This window comes from Accipiter gentilis, chromosome Z (assembly GCF_929443795.1).
Source record: "Accipiter gentilis chromosome Z, bAccGen1.1, whole genome shotgun sequence".
Lineage (NCBI taxonomy): Eukaryota > Metazoa > Chordata > Aves > Accipitriformes > Accipitridae > Astur > Astur gentilis.
This window is the reverse complement of record NC_064919.1, coordinates 46595042-46607984: the sequence shown is the minus strand read 5'-3', so window position 1 is coordinate 46607984 and position 12943 is coordinate 46595042. Positions and strand designations below refer to the sequence as shown.

At 38.3% G+C, this 12943-nt stretch overlaps 1 protein-coding gene across 2 annotated transcripts in view; it reads left to right on the top strand.

The window, feature by feature from the left end:
- CEP78 (centrosomal protein 78) overlaps positions 1 to 12479 on the top strand; it is a 28592-nt gene extending 16113 nt beyond the window's left edge. For both annotated transcript variants that reach the window (XM_049794656.1, XM_049794657.1), the window contains exons 13-16: positions 5832 to 5909; positions 7660 to 7826; positions 9956 to 10109; positions 11630 to 12479. In XM_049794656.1, coding sequence (XP_049650613.1) covers positions 5832 to 5909; positions 7660 to 7826; positions 9956 to 10109; positions 11630 to 12154 — 924 coding nt within the window. In that variant the 3' untranslated portion in view covers positions 12155 to 12479. The remainder of the gene's footprint in view (positions 1 to 5831; positions 5910 to 7659; positions 7827 to 9955; positions 10110 to 11629) is intronic.
- The last annotated feature ends 464 nt before the right edge of the window (positions 12480 to 12943 follow it).

Below are 12943 nucleotides of genomic sequence, written 5' to 3'. Positions count from 1 at the left end.
CAAATAACTTAATTATCCAGCATTATGTCTGTCATACAGGCTCCCATTTCAAAACATGTGTGTCAGATATGCAGTGAATTTCCAGTCTCTGCATAGTTCTAATGAAGATGTGTATGCTATAAGCTCTAAGTCAAATCAGGGCTATCTATAATAAGGAAGATTTCACTTAATACACACAGCTGCAGTATGCGTAATTTCTCTGTTCCAGTCTTGAACTGTAGTTCACAAATCTTTTGATCGGTGTTATTGCCTGTAGTATTTCCTTCCAAGTATTTCCTTTGTAAATGTAATTTAATGTTACTTCTAAGAGCTAAAATATTGTAATGATTGTTGTGTAAAAATAGTTTTAAAAATAACTGAAAGTGTGTTAAAGCTCCATTTCATAATTGAGCTTGATAACAAACTTTTTTTCATTTGCTTTTTTATTCCCTCTACTTTTTTGGTAGTTTAAAAAAAAACAGCGGTAGCACGGCTGACTATTGCTGCAAATGTCTTGAGAGGGAATGTTCTTAGAAAAGGAAGGGAAAACAAAGAGGTGTTTCCGTGGCTCAGTAATGCTGCTGAGGTAATCTAGCACTATTGTAAAGTAACACCCTCAGGCAGAGTAACTGGGTTGTTTCTGAAATGTTAGGATTTGAATTTTGTTTGGAGCAGCTGCACTGCTGCCAAATTAATACTGTTAAAAATAAGACCTATAGTCAGTCTGCTTTTGGTGGTGGTTGTCATAGAGCACCACACTGGGTGAATATTAAGACCATATAGCTGTCTTCATATAAGCGAAGTGAAGTTGAAACTTAACTTGTACATCTGTATGTAATGGGAGAATTAAGATGCCTCAGAGTTATTGTGGAAGGCAAAACCACTGTACAAAAACTGCATAAACAACTACTTGCCTCTTTTTCAGCTGATGTATACTTTTTTTTTTTCAGGCCTAACCCTTTTTCTCTCTAGAACTTCTGTTGAGGAAAATTGTCAAGGTTTTCATGTGTTGCTGGGACTTAAAGTTGTATAGCAGTTTTCTTTGTAGGTGATTTCATATTAGTGTTTGTGTGCAATATGTTGATGTGCTGTGCAGTGACTTCAACTTCTCATCAAGAGCATTATGTCTGGAATCATGGAATTCTGTGTTATGTGCATATCGCACCAAAAACTTCTATGCAGCAAGGACGGTGCTTTCTGGAAACACTTGATGTATTTATTCTTGGTGTTTGGAGAGGGAAGAATATTACTTTCAGGACACACTGCTGAGGCAGGCAGTCTTTTGTGCTTTGAGGAAGAGTTGTCATGTTGACCTATGTTGTCAGTGTTACCTGTAGTATTACATACGGAGCAACTGTAAGGAAGGGATAATTTGTGATTAATTTGAGCTTCCTGGGAGGTGAAACTACAAATTTTAGGAACCTACCCCAAAATTGGTTCTAAATTTCCTGTGCTTGTAAAGGTCCAGATTTTCCTGATTTTCTGAATTTGGAAACCAAAATACTTCTTTAGGCCATGGTTGCATATCTGACAGCACTGTTTAAGCAGTGTTGAACTGCAGCTGTGCCTCACCCATCCTTTTTGTTACGTTGATGCAAAGCATCATTTCACATTATGGCAGAAGCGAACTAACAATTTCTCAACATTGAATTGTGAGGTCTATTTCCCTTCTGTCCCTTAGTGTGTTTCCATTTCTTGTTTCAGTCTTTCTCTCTTATGTCTTTTTTTCATGTTTATCTGATCATAAGGCAAGTTGATTCATCTTGCTGATGTGGAGAAAACTCATGTAGTTCAACAAGAAGTGCAAATTCCTGCACCTGGGAAAGAATAACCCCATGCACCAATATATGCTGAGGGCAGACCATCTGGAAAGTAGTGTGCAGAAAAGACCCTGGGGGTCATGGTGGACACCAAGTTGAACACAAACCAGCAATGTGCTCTTGTGGCAAAGAAGGTGAATGGCAACCTGGACTACATTAGGAGGAATGTTACCAGCAGGCTGGGGAAGGTGATCCTTCCCATGTATTCAGTGCTGCTGAGGCCACCTCTGGAGTACTGTGTCCAGTTCTGGGCTCCCTAGTACAAGAGAGACATGGGCATGCTGGAGAGAGTTCAATGAAGAGCCACAAGGGTGGTTAAGGGACTGGACCATCTCTCCTATGTTGAAATGTTGAGAGCTGGGACTGTTCAGCCTGGAGAAGAGAAGGCTCCAGGGCAATCATATTTATATAAATACCTGAAGGGAGGGTGCAAAGAGGACAGAGCCCATCTCTTTTCTCTGATGCCCAGTGGCAGGACAAGAGGCAATGGGCACAAACTGAAACAAAGGAGGTTCCCTCTGAGCATAAGGAAACACTTTTTCACTGTGAGGGTGACTGAGCACTGACACAGGTTGCCCAAAGAGGTTGTGGAGTCTCACTCCTTAAAGGTACTAAAACACCATCTAGACACGGTCCTGGGCAGTTTGTTGTAGGTGGCCCTGCTTGAACAGGAGGTTGGACCAGATGACCTCCAGAGGTGCCTTCCAACCTCAGCCATTCTGTGATATTTTTCCAGGTTAGTTTTTAGCCATCTTAATGACTCACATTGGCTTATGTGATTGGGTGTGTTCCAGAACTGGAGCACGGTAAATGGCAGAAGTCTGTGGCTGGTAATGCAAGAGGGGAAGTGGAGGACCCTTTTTATTTGAGTTAATTTGGCTTAGATACTGTCATTAAACAGCTCTTACTGAAGAGCTGCTTGAGGGCGGAACGGACTTGAGGAACTGATCTAGCTGAAAAGTAATCCAGTGTATTTGGCTGTACCAGGCCTTGGCACAGCCTTTCAGTGAAGTGGAACAACCAGCTGTGCTAGCTAGAACAATGATGGGATTGCAGAGTGGGAATAAACAGTAAGAGATGGGAACTCCTTAAACTGCCACTGTGCCAAAAAAGCTCTTCAGACATCCCTGGATGTGACAGAATGACCAGGCTTTCGTTTCCATGTGCAAGTCCTTGAAGACTTCTCTGCATCTTTCTGCTCAAAAAGGGGCTTTAAGTATACTACTTAGTGAAACAATATTAGTTGTGTTTTCATTTTTTAAAAAAATCCCTTGGCTAATTAAAAGCTTAATTTCTGCTTAAATGAAAAGTAAGAACTGATAAATATTCTTTCCTTCCACTAGAGGGAGTCTGAAATGTCAAACTTGCCTCTGAAGAATGTAGTTGAAGAAACTCCCAGATTTTGAAATTTTAACTAAGGATATAAATGGTGAACTTCACCCTTAATATAGTTAGCAATAACTCTTCCTACACATGAATACTATGTGAATTACATAGAAGTAGAAATTGCACTATAACTTTTTTTAAAAATAGGGACAACGATGTAATCAAGTATAAAAACATGGCTAATTAGTTACTGAATTTTTTTATATTTTTAGTTTCTAAACTTCAGTTTTGTATCTCTCTAGTGGTGAGTAGTCATATTGCATACAGTAGTTCTGAGGGCTACAGATATATTTGCTATTCAACTTCATCTTAAAGGCTGTCAGTGCTGTCTTTCTGCACTGCACTACTAGAAGGCTCAGTCTTGTAGCATGAATGTACATGTAGCTCTGATGTATTTTAATGACTTTTTTCTGCACAAAGACTAGCAGTTTGTGTAAGCTAATGAATTTCTCAAAAGCAAATCAAAGACTAAAGCATATGTATACTTGTAATTTAATGGTGACAAATATGTTTGCTGAGGTACAAGGCATCTTCCCTTAAATGTAGTCTTCTGATACTGCACATGAGGAGATGTAGCTGCAGTGTTTGTCAATTTTTTTATGAGGTCAGCCCATAACTGTCAAATGTGTACATCTATGGTATGATAAATCAAGTTTAAACAAAACTACAAACCTTCCAAATTTCTGTTTAAGAAGTCTTGATAATTCAACTATTTTCTAAGCTCTTTCCCTTTGAAAATACAAACCAGCAATCTGAAGAAAAAGGTCAGTGCTGTCACCTTTAGAATTGTCTAAAGTCTGTCCTCAGCAAAAATACTATAGAACTAAGGTTTCTAAAGTAGAGCTGCTTGCCAAAAAACCCTATGCCCTAGAAACTTTAAAATACATATATGTATATGCACACACTATAAATGGAACTGTAAGAATTCAAGTCTGTGGTACCTGTGACTGATCTTCAAAGCTAGGTTACAGGATTCCAGCTTACATGTCAAGTTGTGAATGTAGAACACTATGGTCACTATTTTCTGTGGTGTGCTTCTGTATCTATAAAAGGATTTCTAGCTCCTATTGTTTCCACACATTCTGAGGCAGATTGCAGTAAGATTGTGGTATTTGTTGAGGGTTCTTCTTGGAGGTTTCCCCCCAATGCCATGCCTGGACATGATTTTGTTACATCATGGCAGTTTGGTACTGTTAAATCTCTTTACAAATACTGTCTTTGAAATGTGGTTTTCCTATACCTTCTGACCTCTGAGAGTCTTTCTCATGTGTTCAGCTGGTACAGATACGACTGGTTTTCTACTTCCAGGGTTAGCTTGGCTGATACCAGTCTAGGGATCTTAGGACTGAGCTTTACTGGACAATAGTGACAGACCCTTAATCTTCACTCTGAGTGGTTGTCACTGGGAGGGCTATATCTAGAATATTTTAGAACCTGCATCTTTGAATCAGATGCAAAAGTCCCTTGCATCCTACAAGACCTGTGAGGACCTTTTTGCATTTGTAGAAGGATTATTTTTACTATGCATAATGTTAGACACCAGTCTTCTCAGTTGATTGCTTGTATGAAGTGCAGTAGAGTGCTCTTGAATAAGCTTTTAATAGTAAACAAAGGACTTCAGTACTGTTTGGATCTTTGCTCTTCTGTAGAACTGTCTGGTAAGGTCTGTATAAAAAGCAATGGCCTATGTTACATATATGTGCCTGTACAGAAGGTGTATAGAGAAATGACTAAGCTTTGTATACTGTTGGTACATACAGGTTACCTTCTGAAAAATGGAGCAGCTTGATAATTTTAACCGTTTTCACCTTTAGAACCAGAAGACCGTGTTAAGGCATGCAAGAATGAAAATTCCTATTTGTTCTTCCACTTCAGATGCTGTTATTAAAGATGATAATGCTCTGGAATGATATGAGAAAACATGGTATTGCTTATTAAATCCTGACTACTGTTCACTGAAACTGACCGATTCACTACTTGGAACTAAAAGTTAAAATACAAGTGTAGGCATCTCATGAATAAGACTAGAATATATTTGTTAGATGCTTGTGTTTGTTTTTGTTATTGTTAATTCAACACTAAGCTGCTTAACTCAAACACCTTGGGATTGTGAAAAACTTAGTTCTGCTGAAGAACTCAGTGAAACCAATTGGAAAGAGTAGAGTTCTTAACAGTTCAGAGTTTTGTATTCCTACTGCTGTAATAAGGAATAAAATCCTGGATGAAAAATACATTCTGAAAATCTAGGTATGGCTACTAAGGATTTTTTTTGAGCCCAATTTAAGCTTTTGATGAGGTAGTCGTATTTAGTTAAAAATGAGGTTTGAAAAGGTGAAGAGGAAGAAGAGGAAGTAGACAAGAATGTACATTCCTGATGGTAATGTCATAGACCTGAGAGACTTGTGCTATAATCTCGTGTTATCTATTGCTATATTGCAAATCACTTCCGCTTTCCTGTATTAATTTTTTGCATCCTAGAGTTATGTACTGGTAAGACCTCCCTCATGTATTTTTGTAGAAGATATGTTGTTGCTTGGAATGCTGTGTGCTAGTTGTTAATTGGACATGTTGAGTTTTTGTATAAAATTGCATTTTGATCAGACATTTTGATATCAATTTCATGATAGTTTATCTGTGTTACGATAGTTGGAGCTGGAAGAATGCATGGAAAAATTAAAGGAAGAACAAAGAGCCAGAGTAAAGGCTGAGGAACGGATAACGGAGGTAATGATAATTAATTGTTAGTCATCTTTACTTTTAAAGGAGGCACCAATCAAACTATCCACTTGTTTAATTAGGAGTAATTATCAACGACCTCTACTATGGTAGCTTCCAGAGTTTCAGTTCAAAGTCACATGGATCATTTCCTAGCCTAAGGGCAATGATGAAATCTGCATTTAGTAATGTGTGTTTGTTCTCCTGATCCTATTCCAGAGCCTTGAACTCTGGGTCAAGCTACTCTTTCAATGTGTTCCATTCATTTGGCATATTACTTATGATTTGGGGCATCCTGATGGTTTTTTTTTCTTGAGAAAGTGATTAAATCTGTTTGCAATTTGCAGCAGATGGATAGCTCTTTGAGGTCTCCCATCTTCTTATCATAACTTGCATTGAAAAGCTGTTTGTTGCAAATGTTGTTTAATTTGGCATATTCTGTCCCTTTGATTTTTAAGTTTTGTTTCTGCAGACAATAAAAATATCAGACAGTTTTCTGCATAGCATGTTGGCCATAGCCGCCAGTTGTTGTGAAGTGCAGTTTCATTTTATGACAGAACAGAACTAAAGACTTGTCACAGTTAAACTGTGAGTTCTATTTCCCCTCCGTCCATTGTTGCTAAACTAAAAAGATCCTTTTGCATCAATAAGCAGAATTTCTTGTAATTGAGTTGAGTGTAAGATAGTGTAAATGAATGGATTTGGTTCTTGATGTGATCTGAAGTGGAATTAAAGTGGTGGTAGCCTTTGGAACTTGAGCAACAAGTGGTACCCCATAGTACAGGGAACAGATATCCACGGAGGACTCTGCGCTCTACAAGGTTCATTGTAGTCCTCTGGTGCAGCCATTCCAATCCTCCTGTAATGTGAAGTGCATCTGTTGTTTGAATACTTAAATGCTTTTTAGGCTAAATACCCTTTACAAGCAATCTTTCTCTGTCATGCTGGACTGCTTGGACCTAGCACCTTGTCTCAGGAGAAGGGATAAACTAAGTAGCAGTAATCTCTAAAATTGTTAATTTCGATGCTAGTTGAACAGCTACAGTGCACTACACAGTTCTGTTATTTTTTTGTCCTTGAAAGAAGGAAGGCCTGTGGTAGCAGTGATTCCATAGCTGTAATCTTAAATGAGTGTCTGAGTTAATGTTTCTGTCAAGCATATTCTACCGCTATCATTCAGCTTTCAGTTTGTCATTGATTTGATTAATGTTCAATGTGAAGAAAAATTGGATCATCTTAAACTTTCAATTTTGGGATGCACAGTGCAGGGGAGAGATAGAGTAGTATGCATTCCCTCTGATAGAGGAGTGACTAGAAGGAAAGCATTGGCCTTCATTAAGGTGTTTTACTAGTAAAATAAATTCTTTAGTGTTAATGTGTCATATAATACATGCAAAATAACATGATATGAAAGCTGTTTTTTTCTGCTTGCACTTGCTCTACAACATTCTGTACATAATGAAGACAGTGCTGAGCCAGTAGTTTTGAGTGCCTGGAGTAATTTCACTATGGTAGCATAGAATTGCAGCTCTGGATAAACAAACTTGCACAGATCTCAATGTAATAGTGCCCTAAATGTTTCTGGTACAGGAAGTTCTATATCAGTTATGTCAGTTACTTTGCGTATTTCTCTGTGATACTGCTCTATAGGTTGCAAAGGTGGCGCTGTGTATTTTGGTTTTGTTTTAACTGACAATGATAGAAATGACTTCACCTCTCCCCCCCCCCCCCCCCCTTTTTTTTTTTTTTGTCCCCATAGCTGGAAGTCGAAAATGCAAGATTAAGGAATCTAAATACCTCCCTATCTGACGTTCTTCATGCACAGTCAGTAACAAACATGATTTTGGAAGATGAAGGTGTTCTAGGCAGCATTGAGAACTCTTTCCAAAAGTTTCATGCTTTTTTAGACCTCCTTAAAGATGCTGGGTAGGTTATCACTTTACTGTTTCTCGTAAGATCTCTTTCCAAAATTATCCTTCCATTGAAGTATGCTGCCCCCCCCCCATCTCTAGGACTGTACCTGCAAAGAGCAAAGGAAGAAAAGTTAACTATGTACCTACTGTTTAGTCTTCTCTTAGTGGGAGAAACATGATCCAAGCACTGTCCAGCTGAATTCATGTATCTGTCCTTGGGAAAGGCTTTCAAGAAGCCCATTCCAAAAGAGAAGAAAGCTTCTGTTAAAGTATGTTTCCAAGTCTTTATTGGATCATGTGTGGCTCTTGGCATTCCCGTGATATGAAAGGCTCAAAATGCAGTTGAACTGGCTTCAGAAAGTGTCTTGTTGCCTTGGGCCCCTTTTTACTAATTGAAGTACAGAAATCTAGATGGATGAATCTGGCCTTTGTATTTAAATTATGGATTATTTGTTATTGCTTGAAATATTTTAGAGAGTGTTTAGAGAGCATTGATTGAAGTTTGTCTTAAGGCTCCACCACTGTACCTGCAGTTTCTCAGAGGATGGTTCATCCTTCCCATTTGTCAAAAAATTTCAGCTTAAGCTTTACAAAACAGGTTTGAGAACTTACGTAGCTAGGCATGGCTATCTCCCAGGAGAATGAAGGGGTGATATGAAGATACATTGTAGTCTACTCTGCATGTTCAAAGGAGACCATAAAAGCTGCTTTTATTTGCCCTCCCGCTTCTGCCTTCTATCCACCTCCACATTGTAACAATGTAACTTAATGTGAAGCTCACCTTGAGGCTGTGTTCTAATTTTGTGCCAATCAACTGGTAGACTTGCAGTTCTTTTAAGAATGAATTTCAAACTTCTGAGGAAGGGAAAAATGCTTTTTCACTACATAAAATATAAGTTTTTTCAGGTGGGCCCTACATCTGTTCGTGGTTATAGGGAACTGCTCTGAAAATAACAGAAATCCAATCATAAAGACTGTTCTTCTCAATAAGTTTCTATATATATGTTGTGGTTTAACCCCAGCTGGCAACTGAGCACCATGCCAGCCCCTCATTCACCTCCTTCACAGTGGGATGGGAGAGAGAATCAGAAGGGCAGAAGTGAGAAAACTTGTGGGCTGAGATAAAGATAGTTTAATAGGTAAAGCAAATGCTGCGCGCACAAGCAAAGCAAACCTAGGAATTCACTCACTACTTCCCATCGGCAGGCAGGTGTTCAGCCATCAGGAAAGCAGGGCTCCATCACACGTAAGTTTCTTGGGAAGACAAATGCTCTCACTCTGAAAGTCCTCCCCTTTCTCCTTCTTCCCATGCTTTATATGCTGAGCATGATGTCGTATGGTCTGGAGTATTCCTTTGGTCAGTTGGGGTCAGCTGTCCTGGCTGTGTTCCCTCCCAAATTCTTGTGGCCCTTCCCCCCCCCCCCCCCCCCCCCCCCCAGCCTCCTCACTGGTGGGGTGGGGGAGAAGCAGAAAAGGCCAGACTCTGTGTAAGCACTGCTCAGCAATAACAAAAACATCTCTGCATTATCAACACTGTTGCCAGCACAAATCCAAAACATAGCTAACTACAATAAAGAAAATTAACTCTACCCCAGCCAAAACCAGCACAATACAATATGTTGTGCTATCAGTTGATGGCTGCAACTTCTCACTTCTTATTGAGGCTTAAAACACCCAAGTGGTAGGTTTGGTCAATTTGTAAGCTGGTAGGTGAAACAACATGACTGTGTGTGCAAAGCATGTAATTGGATTTGGCTGTTAGAGATTATGTGAGTCTGGGAGATGTGCACCAATCTTCTGCTTGAGTGATAGAGTTTTAATCTTTGTTCTCCCTGACAGGGAATCTGCTTGCCAGCATTCTGCTCAGAGATCAGTGCTAACTGGGAGAACTTCATTCTTAGCCTCATAACACTGAGTGAAGACTGACAGTTTTGAACCTGCAGGCTAATTTGTGGAAAGACAGGAAAATACCTTTAGCTACTTGTTTTCATCTCTATCAAGCTATTTTGGGTTTCTCAAAAAATAATGGAAAAACTAAGTTCAAAGCTTCAAACAGATTCTGTTTCTTCTGGGTTTTAGTACTTGGGTCTTTCACAGGGTAAGAATTTTTTGTGTCATTTTCTATTAAACTTTATTTTACAGACTTGGACAACTTGCTGTATTAGCTGGGATAGACCAGTCAGATTTTGGTCTTTTGGGGCATCCACAAATGAATTCTACTCTCAGTAAGCCTGCTAACATGCTAAAGGAGAAGTCTTTTGAAGAGGAAAGACAAGAACATACCCAGAATAGCGAAGTAAGTCTATAGAGGGAATGCTAGTGGCAATGTACTTGATGCGATTTAATGTAGTTTTCAGCTATTATTCCCCTCTGACTGAAAGTAATGATTACCAAATGATCCATGAAGTTGTTACTGCAATCTTTTGCTGTAGCTGTATTTATACAGAACATAATAATTCAATGATTAATATAAGCTTTTTAAGTGATTACCATGTGGAACAGAAACCATAGTATTTTGTAATGTACTAAAGGTAATTATGTTGTTTCTTATTCTGGAATATGAAGTTCCAATAGAGGTATGCATCCATTAAAAATGGAAAATACCATGACTAGGGTTTTTGGAAACATTTAATAATGATGTATAGTGGTTTCAAAAAACTTAGTCTGATAGTAGAGAGTAGTACAATATACCTATTGAAAAGCACATATTTTCTTTTAAGTAATTACAGTGTATATGTCTAGTCCTGTTAGATTCCTACATGGGCCATGCCATGAATTTCAGGCAACTACCAATTTGCAATGTTAACAACATAAGGTTTTAGTTTCTACTATGAAGTTAGTAAATAGAAAACTTTCTGGATTTTTCAAGGGAGGCACAAAAGTTCCCTTAAAAAAAAAAAGTCCAGGCATAAGTTTTTAAGGCAATTAAAAATTAAGATACTAGCAGCCTGCAACTGTGTCCAAGTCGGATAAAACTGTCATGCTAAGAATCATTCTGCATTCCAGTATGTTTCTTATACCCAGTGTCTTCTCCATTAAGTGTTACAAATTCCTCAGGAACACCATGAGCTTCTAAAACATGATGGTAAAAAGTGTTGGGTTTTTTTAATGGTTTGGAAAGCAATTTCCAGTTTTGCAGTTTGAATCTGCTAAAATTATTTGGAGTAATAGAGCAATTCTCATTATAGGTTCTTTGACTTTTTTTATAGTTTGGCTTGCACAATGTTTTCAGCTGATGGACTCTTCTGCACTGTGAAATTAACTTGTTCATGCAATTTGTTTGAATTTTTTTTTTCTAATTCGGCTACAATTAAAAGCCTGAGCTTAAAATGTTTTTTAAGTATATATGGCAAAGGAGGATTACAAAAAGCTTCAGCTAACACTTGCACTACTCTCTTACTTATCTCTTAGTATTGGTTAGTTTGAATTCTTGTAGCAGCTATGTATTGTGGAATAAACTATTGGGACCACACTACTGTGAATTGTGAGCAAATGTAATGAATTACAGGTATTTCAGAATGATGGACGTGATTAGGCTTTGGCTGCTTCAGTGTAACTAACAAGTTTGTGTAGTATAAAGTTCAAGCTAGATGGGAAACTAATATACCTACTTTGTGTCATTATCACCCTAGCAATCTTCTGAAACTTGCTTGCTTTGAAAGGTAATAAAGGTTGTGTGATTGCTGTTATCTCTGAATCTTTTCTATATTATGTAAAGACTTTATTTTGCTATGCAGATTTTAGTATATGGCAGTTGCAATACTGGATTTTTTTCTCTCGTTGCATCAGTATATTCACTGGAATCTCTTATTTCAGAACAGAGCTGGGGACATCCAAATTTCTCTTCCTGGCACATTTCAATCCCAGATGGCTGTGAATAATGCCTTCTCTGCTCTTAGAGAAATACAAGAACTTCAGACTGCTGGGCAACAGTACCAGCCAGGCTCACGGAAGGAAAACGAAGCTCAGACAGTTAACCAAAATAAAGAGGGTAAGCCTCAAGATAGTACTCCAACATTCTCTGAGAGGAGAGTCAAACAAAATGAACAAGCAAAAGGACGTCACTCAGCAAGGCAATTGGTTACCAGTCTGCATTCACTTTCTGATTCTAGTGTACGTATTAAAAGTAATAGTGGCAGAATATCCAGTGGTGCATCTGGTGAAAAAAGCAAAAATAGTTCCTCAAGTAAATACATCCCTAGAGCAAATGAAACAGCAATTCCAAATGGTGGAGCAAGAAGAGACCAAAGTAGACTGCAGACAGTAAACCACTCTGGAACTGATACCGTAGGATCTGGCTCTGAAATACAAGAAAGTATCCAAAGTGTTACCAGCATTTGAAATGGTTCTAAAATGTTTAGACTGTTCTTTACACTTGCAAGATTAAAAATAAATTTTGGATGCCTCAGTATAGTTTGTGAAATTTTTGTAAAGTAATGTAGACTTAGTAACCTTTTAAAGCATTGCGTGCTGTTTAGTATTGCTGTTTCATGTTTGCATTACTTGTCACTAAATTTTTATTTTTGGAAGCATGCGATGCTCTGGTAGAATGGTACCCTCCTGTTTGTACTACATACAAAGGATTCATGGCATATGGATTTTATTATGTATCACAGATCTTGTTATAGAGTGTAAATTGTTTTGAGCTAATAAAATTAGAGTACAATTTTTTTCCAGTGTTTATTTCCAGTGTATTGCGATGGAAGTGGAAAAAATGGTTTTGGGGCAGATATCAATTCATGCCTAAGTGTGTGGGTATGACATTCCCAAAGGTAGTGCAAGTTCCAGGTTCAAAAATGAGCCCAGAAACACCTCTACAAGAAATATTTAAATACAGCCGTTCTTCCTTATTGCTATGGCTGCAGATCATAGAAGAATACATGTTGGAAGGCACTTCTAGAGGATGTCTAGTCCAACTCAGTTACTCCTAGGACCTGGAGAAAAGTGGGAACATAAAACTAAAAGAATATAATTGTTTTAAAATTCCTGGAGTTTGCCCCCCAGCTTCTTGTTCCTGTCCTTTTGCACAAGCATCTGATCTGTAGCCTCTGAACTATGGCACAGAGTAACATGGATTTTTGTCTCATGTGGCACAGAAAATCATTTTGTTTTGCACCAGGAATAATAAGA